A 19,267-nucleotide genomic window follows, 5' to 3' on the forward strand; every position below is an offset into this window, starting at 1 on the left:
ACAAATGTGACAGTTATTTTCAGTCCAAAAAGATTTGAGCTGAATACCAGATTTCCTGTCACTTTGTTTGTTTGGGCCAAGCTGCCTAAAACAAGCTATGGAAATAGTTTGGTTCAGCTCCGGCCAAACAAACGATTTAAAGTAAAATCCTGAAATATATGTAACTAATCATAAATCTCCTTCCCCCCTCCTAACACCCAAACTACCCTGGAGAAGAAAGATCTGTATACTTACCTATCTTCAGGCAGCTCCGGTCTGGTCACGGGATCTCCATTGTGTCACCCAGCATCAGCTGCAGGGGAGAGGAGAGAGTGCTCCAACAACAGCTGGTAATGCCTGAGTGATGATGTCACCGATAGACTTACTATGGGCCACCCGTTGTCTGTGCTCCCTCCTTTCCCTTGAAGCCTTCACTAGCTGACACAGGGGAGCTAATCACGTGACCGGACCTGAATGACCTGAAAATAGGTAAGTGCATACATCTATTTTCTAGAGGTACATTACAGCATTGCTGATCGTGTATTACCATTCATTGTAGTAACACACAAACACACGTTACCGCAATGCACAGATGTGAAGGCAGCTCAGTTGTTACATGTAATATTATTTCTAATTTCTCTTATCAGTAAAGATAATTTGAAAGAATATTGTGCCGATTGACCGATCATTGGTTGATTTGGCCCTTTCTTGACGTGCAGTGTGTGAGCAGTACTATGTACAGTGTAACTATAGTACATGTTTTTGGATAGAATTGTGTGGTTGAAGATGAGAATACCATTTAGGCCTAACATTTTGTAAATTTATCATGAAGGCAACCTTTATTTATGGGTTGTTTTATCTCATCTCCCCATCCATTCGGCAATTCTGTAAGAGGGAGGCTCTGGCCCTCTCTAATTTTTACATTGACATTTGTTGAGCTGGGTGATTCTTGCAGGCCACAAATATCTTGAATTTAGGAAGATTCAGCTCTAATTGAACTGTCTATGGTGTATAAGGCCTGTTGCTATGCTGTGCTTAGCCGTCATTCTGTCACAAGTGGCCAGTAGCGATTTGCTCCCTTCCCAAGCCCTGGTGTCTTCTTTGTGCTGGATATGCTTCCACATGCTTGCCACTTGCAGAACAATATATTGTAGCTTTTCTCCTCGGTTTCTGTGACATCATCTAACACTGGACTGAAGTTCAACTTGGTCTAAATAGTTTCTGCTTCATGCTCTGAATCAGCCTTTCTCAACCTTTTCAACATAGAGGAACCTTTGAAATACTCTTCTGGTTTCAGGGAACCCATGCTAAAATTACTATATGTACAACTCATGATACATTAGTGTGATGGTCAGTGGGAAGAATGCGCCTTATATTTGTGGTCATTGGGAAGAATTACCCAATTACAGATATCTAAGAAGATCAGTGGTGTCAGTGGGAACTTAACTGACAGGCAGAAATTGCTCATTGGTCAAGGAACCCCTAGGAACCTCTGGAGGAACCCTGGTTGAGAAACCCTGCTCAACCTGTGCATGTGTTAGCCAGGGACTCCCTCAGTATGAAATGAGTTATTATCACTTGCTGCTTTGTTTATGGGACAGAAAGTGAAGGAAAATCTCCCTGATGGGACATGGATGCTAAAACCTGCCCCTTTTTTATCCAAAATGAAAAAAAATTGCCTTTAGTTCTACTTTAAGGGGCATACAAGAAAAAAAAATGGCTTATACCTGGCAGTATTTCTTTAATATTTGTCAATGTAAAGAGAAACGTACTAAACAGTCAAGAATAAAGTTAAGAAAGCATTGATAAGGAGAATATTATTCATTGATCTGTGTTCAAAGATTTTACATGCAGATAAATAAGTGTTAAAAAGAAATTTTATGGAATTACTTAATTTTATCTGACAGGGTAATGCATGATGAAGTTAGTGACACAGAAAACATTAGGAAAAACCTCTCTATTGAAAGAATGATTGTGGAAGGCTGTGATATATTACTGGACACAAGTCAGACATTTGTACGCCAAGGTAAGCAGTTTCCATGGTGGGTAACATTTTTGTATTGTATCTCTTATTTTCTTAAAGCTCGCTCAATAAGGCCTGATTCACACTGGTACAACTGCTATTTCATCCAATTTCCAGTGCGATGTAGTGCAACTGCAGTACTACTTGGTATGCTTTTGATGTGTTTTTGACTCGATTTTCATACTACTGTCATTTTTTGGAGGAGGAGAATAGTTGGGGGAAAAATGCAATGGAATCGCATCAAAAACGCGTACAGATGCATTTTTGATGCGTTTCCATTTAATTCTATGAGGCACAGAATTGCATTGCATGGCACCAAAGTAGCACAGGACCATTCAGCAAAGTCACATCACAATTGTGTTGCTTTGATGTGAACAGGCACCATTGAAATTAAAAGAGAAGTTTTTTTTCCCCCAAAATCAAACTTACCTAGGTGCATGTAGCATCGGACCGATGCTGCTTCTGTGCCCCACTGGCTCTCAGTCTGAGAACTCAGTGATCACATGACCACCGATTGCTGAGTTGACCGCCTCTATGAGCCGAGAGCGGTGACTGACAGTCTGCTGTCTGGGAGTATAAAATGAAGAGCTGGCAACTCGTTCTCCTGATAAAAGTACTTTATTCATAAAGGGTACAGTGTTCAAGTTACAGCAGCTAATGCATTTCGGTAAAAAACCTTATTCATAGCCTGTTTTTTTTAGCGAAACGCGTAAGATGCTGTAACTTGCACACTGTACCCTTTATGAATAAAGTACTTATCAGGAGAATGAGTTGTGGCTCTTAATCTTATGCTCCTATGCTGTTTAAAGTGCCAGGAAGACACTGTGAGCTTTGGAGCACCGTTGGTCTACCTCCAGGGAACATCACCTAGGCGTACATTATTTTTGTTTGGGGAGTCTGCTGTCTGCTCTGCCCCCTGCGCTCATTGGAGCACTGGGCTATGGAGGGGGAGGGAGTGGCTGGGTCAGACTCTCAGCGGCTCACTGAGAGGCTGAGCTAGGTGCCATTCCAGGTTCTGGGGTGGATCCCGACTTTAAAGTCGGGATCTTTCTCCATCCTGGACCGGCTGAGTGACATCAGGTGACAGGGGACTTCAGCACACTGTCAGCTGAAAACGGGTCACAGGAATGCAGAATAAACTGCACTCCTGTGATCCACAGAAGTACAGCCAAAAGAGCTTTGGTTGTACTCCTCCTTTAATGTGATTTCCATTGGCATGCAATTATGTACGGTCCAAGAAACATCTGATATAACATAAGTGTAAACCAGGCATAAAGGTATGTTTCTTTTTCTGATGCCCAATTATGCTGTGAAAACCACAGCTTTGTATTTGAAGTTATTTACAGTTCCCCCAATGACAGCCCAAGCAAAGCAGCAGTGGAATGTGTGTGACCACTCTGTGCAGCACCCTCTGTGAATTGGTGAAATGCAGCCACTGGCTGCATCCAGAGCATCTCACATCCAGGCCAGATTTACACCTGCATTATAGTAACTCCAAAGCACATATACAGTGTAAAAGTAAAACAGCACCTGTGCTGTAGTGCACCAAAATGCACAGATGTGAACAGTGTGTTCTAGTGTACCGTATTGTCAAAAATAAGGCAGATGCATTTTTTGTGTATTGAGGCATGTTATGTGCCCATTAATAATGTATACTACCTTGGGATTGGGCTTTCCAACTAGGTATGCCTGTAATTTTTCCTGATTAGAAGCTCCATGTAAGTCCATGGCTAGGCATATGTAATCAGATGTGTGTCTGCGTACATCCGATTACCTCCAAGTCCATTCAGGTCCCAAAAAAATGGAAAAAGGCTGTGCCCTGTTCTCTTTTTCAGGACCTAAATGTGACTGGAGACAACCTGATGTAAACAGTTTTGATCCGACTGCCCTTGGATCCAACACAAGTCTGCAAAAGTCCAGTTGAAAAATGCAGAAAGAAATTAATGGGCATTGATGTCACAAAAGTGATATCATCTTGTTCTGCCCAGATTTAGCAGGGAATTTATTCTGTTTCAATCGTTTTTTTATTTGGTTTACCAGTGAAAAGCAAGTGATACATACCAAAATGAGAATATGTATTACAGTACATTCAATGCAAAAGAAATAAACAGCAGTTACAGTTGCTGATAATATTAGCCGGAAGACCCCAGGGCATTAGCCATGTGGTATGCATAGAAAACATGGCGGGTTAACCCAGGAGTATAATTCTAAGATCCACTAGATGAGCCAGGATTAGTCACAGTGGGCCTACATAGATACAACTATCCGACTCAATGATATCCATGAGATCGGGGGATCACTCCATCCTCACGGCATAATAGTAACACTTGTTTTGAACCAATGTGTGAACAGTAGAAGAGACCAAAGTCTCAACAATGGAAACCAACATACTTTAAACATAGAAAAAATTAGTAGAAAATGGAGATGAAGCAAAGTCGAGAAAAAGAAAGAGGAAGAAAAGAAAAGTATAAAGATACAATTATCCTGGGATCCAATAATAACAGGTCTCAAGGCCACCCCTAGACATCCGGAAACTGTAGATAAGAGAGCCAAGGGTTTGGAATTTGTTCACAGACTCCCTTCTAATAGGACCAAAGGATCCCACTGGAAGATTATGGCTGGATTCACACCATGAGGTTTGGTATGCACTGTGAGTGACACCAATGTGTTGTAAATAAAGCATCGTGCTGTTTACCTATTTTTTTGCAAACTCAGAATGAATTGGTTGTGATGTGGTATACTGAATTACAACACGCTGCATTAAAAAATGTAGAGCATGTCCTACTTTCTTTTGCTGCAGCCCAATGCAGCACAGAACTGAACACATAGGACTAAAGCCAAATTGCATTGTGTACACATTGGGACTGCATTGGGTAAGGCCACCCAGCCCAATGCATAATGTGTGAACGGGCCCACGATTAATGGAAATCAGCTGGGCCATATGGGACCCAGAGGAATTATGCAGTGTGTTCTTACAGCCTTGTACAACCACATGATGGATACTGCCTGTAGCTGAAAAAAAATCAGACACTGAACACCACCATAAAAGCTTTTTTTTTTTTTTTCAATGTTGTTTTCTCAAGCTAATATAACATAGCTATGTTAGAAAAAAGAATGAAGAATGAAGGTCTCGTGTGCTGATATTCTCCAGCATTTCATAGTCAAGCATTGCATACAATTACTCTGTTTGAATAACAAGTCAAATTTTATTCCAGGTACTCTTATCCAAGTGCCCTCAGTGGAGAGAGGGAAACTAAGTAAAGTCCGCCTGGGGCCTTTGTCTTTGAAGAGAGAAGGGGAAAGACAATGCTTTTTATTCACAAAACATTTCTTAATATGCACTAGAAGCTCAGGGGGAAAACTGCATTTACTCAAGGTAAGACATGCATTGCAAATTACACTACAGACCTTTGTTTGTCAATAAGGTTTACTGTCTTAAAATGTAAATAAATTATATGGTCAAAGCCTACAGGGTCTATACATGAACAGTGTCCTGTAGGCAGCCCGTTGCAGGTGCTGAAACCAGCTGTCAGTGACAGCTTCTGCTTCTAGAACTTTGCTCTTTTTCTGATCTTTTCTACTCTTCCTCTTGGGATCACAAGCACTTGATAAGCATGCTGTATAAATGTCAGGTTACAGGAAATACTGGGGGTGGGCAACCTTTGAAAGGTGGAGATCTACAATGACAACATGGAAGACAGCAAAGATCTAGAATAACTAGGAAGTCCTCAAAGATCAGTAGTGGGTAAGGCAGTGTACAGGGTCGGTAGTACAGTATGTAGGACAGTGTACAGGGGTCGGTAGTATGTAGGGCAGTGTACAGGGGTCGGTAGTATGTAGGGCAGTGTACAGGGGTCGGTAGTATGTAGGGCAGTATACAGGGGTCGGTAGTATGTAGGGCAGTGTACAGGGGTCGGTAGTATGTAGGGCAGTGTACAGAGGTCAGTAGTATGTAGGGCAGTGTACAGGGGTCGGTAGTATGTAGGCAGTGTACAGGGGTTGGTAGTATGTAGGGCAGTGTACAGGGGTCGGTAGTATGTAGGGCAGTATACAGTCAGGTCCATAAATATTGGGACATCGACACAATTCTAACATTTTTGGCTCTATACACCACCACAATGGATTTGAAATGAAACAAACAAGATGTGCTTTAACTGCAGACTGTCAGCTTTAATTTGAGGGTATTTACATCCAAATCAGGTGAACGGTGTAGGAATTACAACAGTTTGCATATGTGCCTCCCACTTGTTAAGGGACCAAAAGTAATGGGACAACTGGCTTCTCAGTTGTTCCATGGCCAGGTATGTGTTATTCCCTCATTATCCCAATTACAATGAGCAGATAAAAGGTCCAGAATTCATTTCAAGTGTGCTATTTGCATTTGGAATCTGTTGCTGTCAACTCTCAAGATGAGATCCAAAGAGCTGTCACTATCAGTGAAGCAAGCCATCATTAGGCTGAAAAAACAAAACAAACCCATCAGAGAGATAACAAAAACATTAGGCGTGGCCAAAACAACTGTTTGGAACATTCTTAAAAAGAAGGAACGCACCGTGAGCTCAGCAACACCAAAAGACCCGGAAGACCACGAAAAACAACTGTGGTGGATGACCGAAGAATTCTTTCCCTGGTGAAGAAAACACCCTTCACAACAGTTGGCCAGATCAAGAACTCTCTCCAGGTGGTAGGTGTATGTGTGTCAAAGTCAACAATCAAGAGAAGACTTCACCAGAGTGAATACAGAGGGTTCACCACAAGATGTAAACTATTGGTGAGCCTCAAAAACAGGAAGGCCAGATTAGAGTTTGCCAAACGACATCTAAAAAATCCTTCACAGTTCTGGAACAACATCCTATGGACAGATGAGACCAAGATCAACTTGTACCAGAGTGATGGGAAGAGAAGAGTATGGAGAAGGAAAGGAACTGCTCATGATGCTAAGCATACCACCTCATCAGTGAAGCATGGTGGTGGTAGTGTCATGGTGTGGGCATGTATGGCTGCCAATGGAACTGGTTCTCTTGTATTTATTGATGATGTGACTGCTGACAAAAGCAGCAGGATGAATTCTGAAGTGTTTCGGGCAATATTATCTGCTCATATTCAGCCAAATGCTTCACAACTCATTGGACGCCGCTTCACAGTGCAGATGGACAATGACCCAAAGCAGACTGCAAAAGCAACCAAAGAGTTTTTTAAGGGAAAGAAGTGGAATGTTATGCAATGGCCAAGTCAATCACCTGACCTGAATCCGATTGAACATGCATTTCACTTGCTGAAGACAAAACTGAAGGGAAAATGCCCCAAGAACAAGCAGGAACTGAAGACAGTTGCAGTAGAGGCCTGGCAGAGCATCACCAGGGATGAAACCCAGCGTCTGGTGATGTCTATGCGTTCCACACTTCAGGCTGTAATTGACTGCAAAGGATTTGCAACCAAGTATTAAAATCTGAAAGTTTGATTTATGATTATTATTCTGTCCCATTACTTTTGGTCCCTTAACAAGTGGGAGGCACATATGCAAACTGTTGTAATTCCTACACCGTTCACCTGATTTGGATGTAAATTCCCTCAAATTAAAGTTGACAGTCTGCAGTTAAAGCACATCTTGTTCGTTTCATTTCAAATCCATTGTGGTGGTGTATAGAGCCAAAAATGTTAGAATTGTGTCCATGTCCCAATATTTATGGACCTGACTGTATAGGGGTCGGTAGTATGTAGGGCAGTGTACAGGGGTCGGTAGTATGTAGGGCAGTGTACAGGGGTCAGTAGTATGTAGGGCAGTGTACAGGGGTCGGTAGTATGTAGGGCAGTGTACAGGGGTCGGTAGTATGTAGGACAGTGTACAGGGGTCGGTAGTATGTAGGGCAGTGTACAGGGGTCGATAGTATGTAGGGCAGTGTACAGGGGTCGGTAGTATGTAGGGCAGTGTACAGGGGTCGGTAGTATGTAGGGCAGTATACAGGGGTCGGTAGTATGTAGGGCAGTGTACAGGGTTGGTAGTATGTAGGACAGTGTACAGGGGTCGGTAGTATGTAGGGCAGTGTACAGGGTTGGTAGTATGTAGGACAGTGTACAGGGGTCGGTAGTATGTAGGGCAGTGTACAGGGGTTGGTAGTATGTAGGACAGTGTACAGGGGTCAGTAGTATGTAGGGCAGTGTACAGGGGTCAGTAGTATGTAGGGCAGTGTACAGGGGTCGGTAGTATGTACGGCAGTGTACAGATGTCAGTAGTATGTAGGACAGTGTACAGATGTCAGTAGTATGTAGGACAGTGTACAGATGTCAGTAGTATGTAGGGCAGTGTACAGAGGTCAGTAGGATGTAGGGCAGTGTACAGGGGTTGGTAGTATGTAGGGCAGTGTACAGTTGTCAGTATTATGTAGGGCAGTGTACAGGGGTTGGTAGTATGTAGGGCAGTGTACAGTTGTCAGTATTATGTAGGGCAGTGTACAGGGGTCGGTAGTATGTAGGGCAGTGTACAGGGGTCGGTAGTATGTAGGGTACTGTACAGAAGTCGGTAGTATGTAGGGCAGTGTACAGGGGTCGGTAGTATGTAGGGCAGTGTACAGGGTTGGTAGTATGTAGGACAGTGTACAGGGGTCGGTAGTATGTAGGGCAGTGTACAGGGTTGGTAGTATGTAGGGCAGTGTACAGGGGTCGGTAGTATGTAGGGCAGTGTACAGGGGTCGGTAGTATGTAGGGCAGTGTACAGGGGTCGGTAGTATGTAGGGTACTGTACAGAAGTCGGTAGTATGTAGGGCAGTATACAGGGGTCGGTAGTATGTAGGGCAGTGTACAGGGTTGGTAGTATGTAGGACAGTGTACAGGGGTCGGTAGTATGTAGGGCAGTGTACAGGGTTGGTAGTATGTAGGACAGTGTACAGGGGTCGGTAGTATGTAGGGCAGTGTACAGGGGTTAGTAGTATGTAGGACAGTGTACAGGGGTCAGTAGTATGTAGGGCAGTGTACAGGGGTCAGTAGTATGTAGGGCAGTGTACAGGGGTCGGTAGTATGTACGGCAGTGTACAGATGTCAGTAGTATGTAGGACAGTGTACAGATGTCAGTAGTATGTAGGACAGTGTACAGATGTCAGTAGTATGTAGGGCAGTGTACAGAGGTCAGTAGGATGTAGGGCAGTGTACAGGGGTTGGTAGTATGTAGGGCAGTGTACAGTTGTCAGTATTATGTAGGGCAGTGTACAGGGGTTGGTAGTATGTAGGGCAGTGTACAGTTGTCAGTATTATGTAGGGCAGTGTACAGGGGTCGGTAGTATGTAGGGCAGTGTACAGGGGTCGGTAGTATGTAGGGTACTGTACAGAAGTCGGTAGTATGTAGGGCAGTGTACAGGGGTCGGTAGTATGTCGGGCAGTGTACAGGGGTCGGTAGTATGTAGGGCAGTGTACAGTTGTCAGTAGTATGTAGGGCAGTGTACAGTTGTCAGTAGTATGTAGGGCAGTGTACAGGGGTCGGTATTATGTAGGGCAGTGTACAGAGGTCAGTAGTATGTAGGGCAGTGTACAGAGGTCAGTAGTATGTAGGGCAGTGTACAGAGGTCGGTAGTATGTAGGGCAGTGTACAGGGGTCGGTAGTATGTAGGGTACTGTACAGGGGTCAGTAGTATGTAGGGCAGTGCACAGGGGTCAGTAGTATGTAGGGTACTGTACAGGGGTCGGTAGTATGTAGGGTACTGTACAGGGGTCGGTAGTATGTAGGGCAGTGTACAGTTGTCAGTAGTATGTAGGGCAGTGTACAGGGGTCGGTAGTATGTAGGGCAGTGTACAGGGATCGGTAGTATGTAGGGTACTGTACAGGGGTCAGTAGTATGTAGGACAGTGTACAGGAGTTGGTAGTATGTAGGGTACTGTACAGAGGTCAGTAGTATGTAGGGCAGTGTACAGGGGTCGGTAGTATGTAGGGTACTGTACAGGGGTCGGTAGTATGTAGGGCAGTGTACAGTTGTCAGTAGTATGTAGGGCAGTGTACAGGGATCGGTAGTATGTAGGGCAGTGTACAGGGATCGGTAGTATGTAGGGCACTGTACAGTTGTCAGTAGTATGTAGGGCAGTGTACAGGGGTCGGTAGTATGTAGGGCAGTGTACAGGGGTCGGTAGTATGTAGGGCAGTGTACAGAGGTCAGTAGTATGTAGGGCAGTGTACAGAGGTCGGTAGTATGTAGGGTACTGTACAGAGGTCAGTAGTATGTAGGGCAGTGTACAGAGGTCAGTAGTATGTAGGGCAGTGTACAGAGGTCAGTAGTATGTAGGGCAGTGTACAGAGGTCAGTAGTATGTAGGGCAGTGTACAGGGGTCGGTAGTATGTAGGGCAGTGTACAGGGGTCGGTAGTATGTAGGGCAGTGTACAGAGGTCAGTAGTATGTAGGACAGTGTACAGGGGTCGGTAGTATGTAGGGTACTGTACAGAGGTCAGTAGTATGTAGGGCAGTGTACAGGGGTCGGTAGTATGTAGGGCAGTGTACAGGGGTCGGTAGTATGTAGGGTACTGTACAGAGGTCAGTAGTATGTAGGGCAGTGTACAGGGGTCGGTAGTATGTAGGGCAGTGTACAGGGGTCGGTAGTATGTAGGGTACTGTACAGAGGTCAGTAGTATGTAGGGCAGTGTACAGAGGTCAGTAGTATGTAGGGCAGTGTACAGAGGTCAGTAGGGCATATGATATGTGTGAGCAGGTGAGCAGGAGAGGGGTTAGCAGGGCAGAGAAAAGGGTGACAACATGGCAAAGGACAAAGGGTCAGCAGGACAAAGGATAGGGGATCACCAAGCAGTGGGGAGTCTGGAGTGCACAGCGCAGAGGGATCTGGAGGGCATTGTACAGAGGGTTTGGAACACAGTTACTTGTGGCCTACACTAGGGGCTCAAGGTGATAGCACAGGAGAAAGGAGAACTGTTGTGAGACAGGAAGTGCCTAAACAAGGACCTTCAGGCCAGGATCAGCACGTATTTTAATGAAAGCTGCACATCTATATACTGAAACTGACTGTTGAATTGGAATTACCATTAAGATTTTTCATGAAATTATAATGATAGGATTAAAATCTATATTATTTTAGAAAATTTATTTCATAAACATATTTCATGTATTCCATTTTTATAGTGCTGTATCATTATATATTTTTATTGATACTGTCAGTGTAACATGTTCAAGCAAGAAAGTACAAACGTGCTATTGTTAATCTCTTCACGCCGAGCAGACGCAAGTATGCGGCCTCTCGGCAGCTGGGTCTTGACGCTGAGCGGCCGCATATTTGTGTACCATTTGTAAACAAACGTGCTAAGAGCACGTGCCTTGCATGCTCCCAGCACATGACTCGGTGTCCCACGAAAAGGTCCCGATCAATGCTTGCGATCAGGACCTATCCGATCATGTGACTGTCATGACAGCCAATCATGGCGGTCACATGACCCTAAACCCTGCCCCCACCTCCCGGTGTCAGAAACCCCTTATAGGGCCAGTAGGTGCCGGCTTGAAGGGGTTAAAGTAGAACTTTAGGCAGATGGCTAAATACAAAATTAAAAGCAATTAAAGGAAAATGTTTGGCCAGTCTTGTAATTCCCACATTGCTGTGACATTGCACACCAGGGAGGTCACTTTATTTTTTTCTTGCTTCAGCTTTGCAGCATCCTGTGTTACTTTTTCCACCTTCAGTCAGCTGATGATGGAAGCTATAAAGCTGAACCAGGTACTAGTAAAGTGACTTACCTGACTGTGCAGTGTTACTGCGGTGTGGGGTGATTGTAGCCGTGCACTGGGGTGATTGGTGCACTTGCTACAAGAACAAATGAGTACTGTCTGTGATGCTTTTTTTTTTATTTGCACTAACATCCAAATTTTCAGGAAAAGCTTTCGGGGTGTCGTGTAGGAGGTTCCCCCTGAAAGCTTGTCCTGAGAATTTGGATGTTAGTGTAAATAAAACAAAATATCTTGGGCAGTACTCATTTGTTCTTACTGCAGTGTGGGAACCACAAGACTGGCTGAATAGATTGCAAAGTTAAAACAGTTAATCTTTATTTATTTCAAATGCGTAATTGACATTCAGTCAGAGTTCAGCTTTATTATACAATAAAGATGGTAAAACAATAAAGATTATACAATAAAGATGGTAGTTTTTGTCATCAAAATCTCTTCTTTATTTTACTTTTTAGCCAAAAAAAGTATTACAAGAGTACAATGCATCCATGCGTGTTGCAATGTAATATCAAAGGGGAAAGAAAGCAATCCAGCCCCAATTAGAGACATTTGTCTTTTGCCTCAGGGACTTTAGTATGCTGCATAAAAGAGCACTTATTTAGTATCCTTATACCCAGAGCAGCTAGACAATTACAATCTAGGGTAAACTTCAGTAAATGTAGCATTGGGAACAATCACAGGAATTATTTATATCTTATTTTCCCTATTTCTTCCTAATTAAAACCTATAAAATAACAATGTATTTATTCAAGTCTGCTACCAAATGAAATCGTTTTTTTGAAAGAAAAAGTATATTTAGTTAATATAATATAGACTACCAAGGGAAAATGTTGCCCTTATTCTATTTGCCCCTGTGCATTGTCTTAAAAGATTCCACTCTCCCCCTACACAAGTGCATATTTATCCAGATCTGACTGTTTCAAAGTGGCATTAAAGTCAATACTTTCCTTTTGGCACAGAAATGCATAAAAAATGCAGCAAAAACATGTGTTCAAAAACGCACCGAAAAATGCATCAATTGCTATACACAAGGTATATAGCAACTGATGTGAATCTAGCCTAAGTGCATTTTCCAGCAAAGTGTGCTTATTCTTTTTGGCTCTGAGGAAGAGGGGATCACCCCTCGAAACGTGTCAGATTTTTTGAGTGTCCTCTTGCATGTGGGACTCATGCAGCACTCCAGACCATGGAGTTATATCATGATATGCCTGTGTCTATTTGGCATTTGTGAGTATACATCTGCTACATTTTATAAATACATTTTCTATTGCGGTAGTCCGCAAGGCTGGTGTGCCCCTTTCTTTTTTTTCTTTTTCCTGTTTTATAGCACTTATTCTTTTTGCCCTGACCTAAACAACCCCCCTTCCTTTCACCACTGGATGTAAACAATCAGAGGCTGTGTCTATCAGATCCTGGCAAATATGCATTTATGGAGGGGAAGGGTGAGATTATTTATGTCAGGGCAAAAAGAATAAGTGCACTTTGTCGGAAAATGCACATAGGTTAGGTTCACACCTCTGTGTGTTGTAATTTCTGTGTTTTCAGGAGCGTTTTGTGGTGTTTCACATTTTTGCCACATATTTTATACGTTTTGCGGGTTTTTTTGCCAATAGGATGGGTGGGATTTTGATGCAACTTTGCTGCAACTTTGGATGTATGCGACTTTGATGTAACTTTGGATAGGTGCAACTTGGATGCAACTTGGAATGTGACTGGGATGCAACTTTGAATGGATGCGACTTGGATTCGACTTTGATGTGACTTTGGATGGGTGAAATTTGGATGCAACCTTGTATGGGTGCTACTTTTATGCGATTTTGAATGGGTGCGACTTGAATGCTACTTTGATGCTACTTGAGTGCCAGAGAGTGTAAGGTTGCATTAACATTGCATTGCATGAAAAGAACTGTCATACTTTTCTATTAGAAAAAAAAGTTGCATCAAAGTTGCATCCATCCAAAGTCACATCAAAGTCGCATCACAGTCATTACTTTCCTATTGGCAAAAAAAAAATATGCAAGACACATTAAAAAGTGCTTTATGCCTTTCTGCTGCATGTCCATTAAAGTCTCTTGAACCAAAAACACACTTTATTGCATTAAAAAAATTCCATGACCCTCTCTAAAAACACATAGATGTGAATGTGTCCCATAGGAAACTATATTAAATGGACTGTAGTTTGGGCATGGCTTGGCGCATGGAGCGAGAGCAGTGACACTGCACAGCTCCTGGCTCGGACCTCTGCTGCAGGCTCCCTCTCTCCATCCCGCGCGCTCCTATATAATCCCCATGGGGAAGAATCAACACTGGACCCCCCGGAGACCAACGGGGAGCCGGTCCAGCAGTGATATGAGCCGGTTTTTTACTTGATCCTTGGCCGAGGCCTCGGGCGTCCTGGTCTCCAAGATGGCGCCGGCACCTCTCCCCTCCTTGTCTCCTGTGGATACAGAGATCTGTACAGAAGAAGGGCAGGTAAGCCCACGGGCTCCCTCTCTCCTCCTGGGGATCCTTTTACAAAGGCACAGCAAGCACAGGGCACACAGAGATCACGCAGCCCCTCCCCAGCATCTCTCTGCTCTGAGGATGGCTGGGATCTGCAGTCCCACATGCGGTCCCTGCACACCTACATGAAATCCCTTCCTACAAAGGCAGATTTTGAGCTTTACAGTATGTAAAACGTATCAAAAGCACATACAAGCAGGAAATTTCTGATCTTAAACAAGACATTTGTGTGTGTATGGAAGAGACTGAAAATACCGCCGAAGGTCTGTGTAACGCCTTACAAACCCATGAAGAGACTCTTAACTCCCATACGGTTCTTATACAACAGCTCATGTATCAACAAGATGACATTGAGAACAGGAACCACCGTAACAATATTCGAATCAGAGGCTTCCCAGAAACCACTGAATCTAAAGATTTGGCTGCAGCGGTTACCACTATCTTCAATCAACTGCTCCAGCAACCTGAAGACACCTATATTGAGTTAGACCGCTTACATCGCACGCTGGGCCCCAGGAATCCTGACCCATCTTTTGACCGTGATACCCTGTGCAGGGTCCACTACTTTAAGGTCAAGGACGCCATTATGTGTGCGGCTAGCATGCAGGACACTATCCTATTCCACGAAGTTCCAGTGATGCTCCTCTATGACCTTTCCCGCCAGACTCTAGCTATGCGCAGGGCTCTGCGCCCTCTCACTCAGATGCTGCAGGAGAGGCATATCCGTTACTAGTGTTCGCTCCCGTTTCAACTTCATGCCTCCCAGAACGGTAAATCTGCTCAATTCTGCACCCTTGGGGACTTGCCTACATTCCTTGGTGTGTTCGAGCTACCTCAGGTGTCCCTCCCGGATTGGCATTTCAACTTCTGACCCCTGGCCTTCCATTCCCCTCTTCCTACCAGTGGTCTGATCGCGGGAAGAAGAAGCGTTCCAGATCTTCATCCCACAAGATCCCGGAGGGATGACTCCCTATCTGCGTGAATTGGGAGGTTTTTCCCTTTCCTCCTCTTCCTACAGTTTTTGTACATTCTGTTGGTTACTCCTATTAGATCTGTGCCTTATGTTTGTACCTGTTGTTTTTTTAGGTTCTGGGGCTGTGGCCTATGGTTGGTCCCTGGGTTCCGCCACCGCCATTTGCTGTGGCGGGCGGGGACGCCTTCGGCCCTAGTCTCAGGGGCTTTAGGCCTTCCTTTATTGGTCTCATTCGCACCCCGTCATTACCGTGCTCTTTTTATGTTTATTTGTTGGGGGTGGGGGCCTACTTTATCATGCCTGTTTGAGGGATTATTGAATACGTTTTGTAGAGGGGGGTCATCCTCCCCTTGAGGGTGACCTCCTTCAAGTTATCATTTGTCTGTGGGGGGCCTGGGTCGGGATCAGATACATGCGCCTTTGACGTTCCCCACCTAGGCCTTCAGTGTACTACGCAGTTTCACACTGTATGTTATTTTGACAGCTCGCCTGTCTAGTAGTTTCTCCTTCTCATTTATCTCTTTTTTTTCTGCTCTTCCCTTCTTAGCTTTTTTTTCCCTTTTCGCTAGTTCTTTATCTAATCCCCTTTTTTTCTTTCCTCTTGGGGGTTTCCCCCCCCCTTTTTTCCCTCCTATTTGTTCTCCCTCAACCAACTATGACTCTGATTAAATTTTACTCTTTTACTGTATTTCACGCTCCATAAGACGCACCTGACCATAAGACGCACCTAAATTTTAGAGGCAGAAAACAGGAAAAAAAATATTCTGAACCAATGGACTGCAGACATAGTACAGGAAATGACCAGAGACTGCGGACACAATACAGGAAATGACCAGAGACTGCGGACATAGTACAGGAGATGACCAGAGACTGCGGACACAATACAGGAAATGACCAGAGACTGCGGACATAGTACAGGAGATGACCAGAGACTGTGAACACAGTACAGGAGATGACCAGAGACTGCGGACACAGCACAGGAGATGGACCAGAGACTGCGGACAAAGTACGGGAGATGACCAGAGACTGCGGACACATTACAGGAGATGACCAGAGACTGCGGACACAGTACAGGAGATTGACCAGAGACTGCGGACACAGTACAGGAGATGGACCAGAGACTGCGGACACAGTACAGGAGATGACCAGAGACTGCGGACACAGTACAGGAGATGGAGCTGAGACTGCGGACACAGTACAGGAGATGACCAGAGACTGCGGACACAGTACAGGGGATGACCAGAGACTGCGGACACAGTACAGGGGATGACCAGAGACTGCGGACACAGTACAGGAAATGGACCAGAGACTGCGGACACAGTACAGGAGATGACCAGAGGCTGTGGACACAGTACAGGAGATGGACCTGAGACTGCGGACACAGTACAGGAGATGACCAGAGACTGTGGACACAGTACAGGGGATGACCATAGACTGCGGACACAGTACAGGAGATGACCAGAGATTGTGGACATAGTACAGATGACCAGAGACTGCGGACATAGTACAGGAGATGACCAGAGACTGCGGACACAGTACAGGGAATGACCAGAGACTGTGGACATAGTACAGATGACCAGAGACTGCGGACATAGTACAGGGAAAATACCAGGAACATAGTACAGATGACCAGAGGCTGCTGACAGCGCAGGGGATGACCAGAGACTGCGGCCCTTTGGGGAGGGAGGGGGAGCGGGTACCTGAATTTGAGAGGTACCCGCTCCCACTTCCACGGAGTTGTCCTTCCCTCTTCTTCCCGCGCCGGCTTCTGTGACAGCCGATTGCCCCCTGCACATGCGCGAGAAGTGCTGCACTTTGTGAATGGCCCGGCGCCTTCTGGGACCTGTCATGTGTCCCAGAAGACACCGGACCATTCACAAAGTGCAGCGCTTTGGGCACCCAGCTGTCACAGAAGCCAGCGTGGGAAGACTACAGCGCTGAAGCGAGGAACAGGTATGGTCCTGCAGAAGAGAAGAGCTGAGCGGCCGTCCCGATATTCTGACATGGTGGCGGCAGAAATACCGGACCGGCCATTTTATATTCACTCCATAAGAGCGAAAAATACGGTAATTGTAGGGGCTTTAACACTCCAGAGAGGCGGAGCCAGATTCTCTAACATTTCCATAAATGTGGCGGCAGATTTTGCTACTCCAGGAGACACATTTTCACTCTGAAAATGAGGTTGCCCTCCGCAACCGTCACTATACTCAGTGGTATCATAGTACTAATCTACAGGCTAGGTCTAGGGGGGTGTTGGTGGCCTTTCATCATACCTTTGGCCCTGAGGTCCTGGACTCCTTAATCGATCCAACTGGTCACTACCTCTTCCTTAAATTGAAATACCAAGATTTCATTTTTACAATGGCGAATATTTACGCTCCCAACATAGATCAGGCTCCGTTCCTGGTGATGGTCCTCTCTAGGCTGTCCGCTTTTGGGGGTCCCTATTTCATCGTCGGAGGAGACTTCAACGTGGCTCTCTCTCCAGACTTGGACACTTCATAAGGTAAATCTTCTCTCTCCTTATCGGCCTTATCTCAACTTAAGTCACGTTTGCATGACTTACACCTAGTGGATGTTTGGCGCATCCAACATCCTTCGGAGCGAGACTATAGTTATTACTCTGCAGCTCATGCATCATACAGTCGTATAGACTATTTCTTTGTTTCACAGTCTTTTCTAGATTGTCCTATTTCATCCTGTCTCGATCATTTCTTATGGTCAGACCCCGCCCCAGTCCACCTTATGACTCAGTACCGACCATCGTTTTTTTTTGGCGCTTGAATGATACCCTACTCAAAGATTCTCTATGTATTACGGGGGTCGTGAAGACTATCCAGGACTTTATTCTGGACCACACATGTGTTCTTAGAGGGGTTCTTATTAAGCACGGCTCTCGCTTGAAAAAAGCTCGTACGACGGAGATGTGTCGCTTATTTTCCCTCATTGCACTCCTTGAATCGTCCCACAAACGTACGCTGGACCCGGTGCTTGCGGTGGACCTCTCTAATGCTCATAGAGATTTACTCCAATTTCTAGATTCCTCCTCCCTTGTCGCACGAGACAAAGCATGCAACACTCATTACTCTCTAGCTAACAAATGTGGCCAGCACTTGGCATGTGTACTCCACCCTCGTGCGCCCCGTCGTCCGATCCAACACATCAAGGCGCCTGAAGATATTAAAATCTACTACAATAAGGGCATCTGTGCTGCATTTGAGCGCTACTATTCTAAACTCTATAATCTTTCTGCAGTGAATCTTGATGCTCCTCCCGTTTCCTCCCTGCCGGCTATGTCCCAACATATTATGGAGACGGCGTTACCTGTTCTAGATCCCCAAGATGCATTAGATCTGGAAGAGCCCTTCTCGATTATAGAAGTTCTTGGGGCAATCAAGGCCCTGAAAACTGGTCGGTGCCTGGGTCCAGACGGATTCACCCCATGCTTTTACAAAACATTCGCCACCCAATTAGCCCCCCTTCTGGCCCAAGCGTTTAATGTTATCGATGATTTGAATGTACCTTCATCAGCTTTTTTATCCGCCACTATTTCAGTTATTCCTAAGCTGGGTAAAGACCCTTCTCATTTCGGTAGTTAGTACCCAATTTCTCTACTTAACCTGGTTTTTTAGCTTTTTGCTAAACTTTTAGTGAACCGTCTTTCCCCTTTTCTACCGACCTTGATCCACCACGACCAGGTTGGCTTTGTCCCAGGTCGTGAAGCTAGAGATAACACTTCTAAAACTATCCATCTTATCTCTTTTATCAAGCAACACGGCTTAAAGGCTTGCCTACTTTCATGTGATGCTGAGAAGGTGTTCGATCGCGTCGACTGGCGCTTTCTCCGTATTACCTTGGAACAGATCGGTTTGGGTTCCCGGTTCTTTGCTCGGATTATGTCCCTCTAATCTCATCCTTCGGCGTCTGTCCTAGTCAATGGTATAGTTTCTTCGCCCTTTCCCATCTCGAATGGGAATGAAAGGGGATGTCCCCTTTCACCTCTTCTCTTTGTTTTAGTAATGGAACATCTTGTGAGAGCCATACGAGCCAACGACTCAATCTTGGGCATCCACACTCCCTCCG

General features: G+C 45.0%; 1 protein-coding gene across 1 annotated transcript in view; it reads left to right on the forward strand.

Annotated features, from left to right (window-relative positions):
• The window catches only part of RASGRF2 (Ras protein specific guanine nucleotide releasing factor 2), a 454,295-nt gene that overhangs the window by 276,667 nt on the left and 158,361 nt on the right, over window positions 1-19,267 (forward strand). Inside the window, exons 9-10 of the mRNA XM_089693224.1 lie at window positions 1,887-2,005; window positions 5,218-5,378. Of these exons, the coding sequence (XP_089549350.1) occupies window positions 1,887-2,005; window positions 5,218-5,378 (280 nt within the window). The remainder of the gene's footprint in view (window positions 1-1,886; window positions 2,006-5,217; window positions 5,379-19,267) is intronic.

The sequence above is a fragment of the Staurois parvus genome, unplaced genomic scaffold (assembly GCF_062004578.1).
Source record: "Staurois parvus isolate SC_StPar_1 unplaced genomic scaffold, SC_StPar_1.0 ptg000618l, whole genome shotgun sequence".
Classification (NCBI taxonomy): domain Eukaryota; kingdom Metazoa; phylum Chordata; class Amphibia; order Anura; family Ranidae; genus Staurois; species Staurois parvus.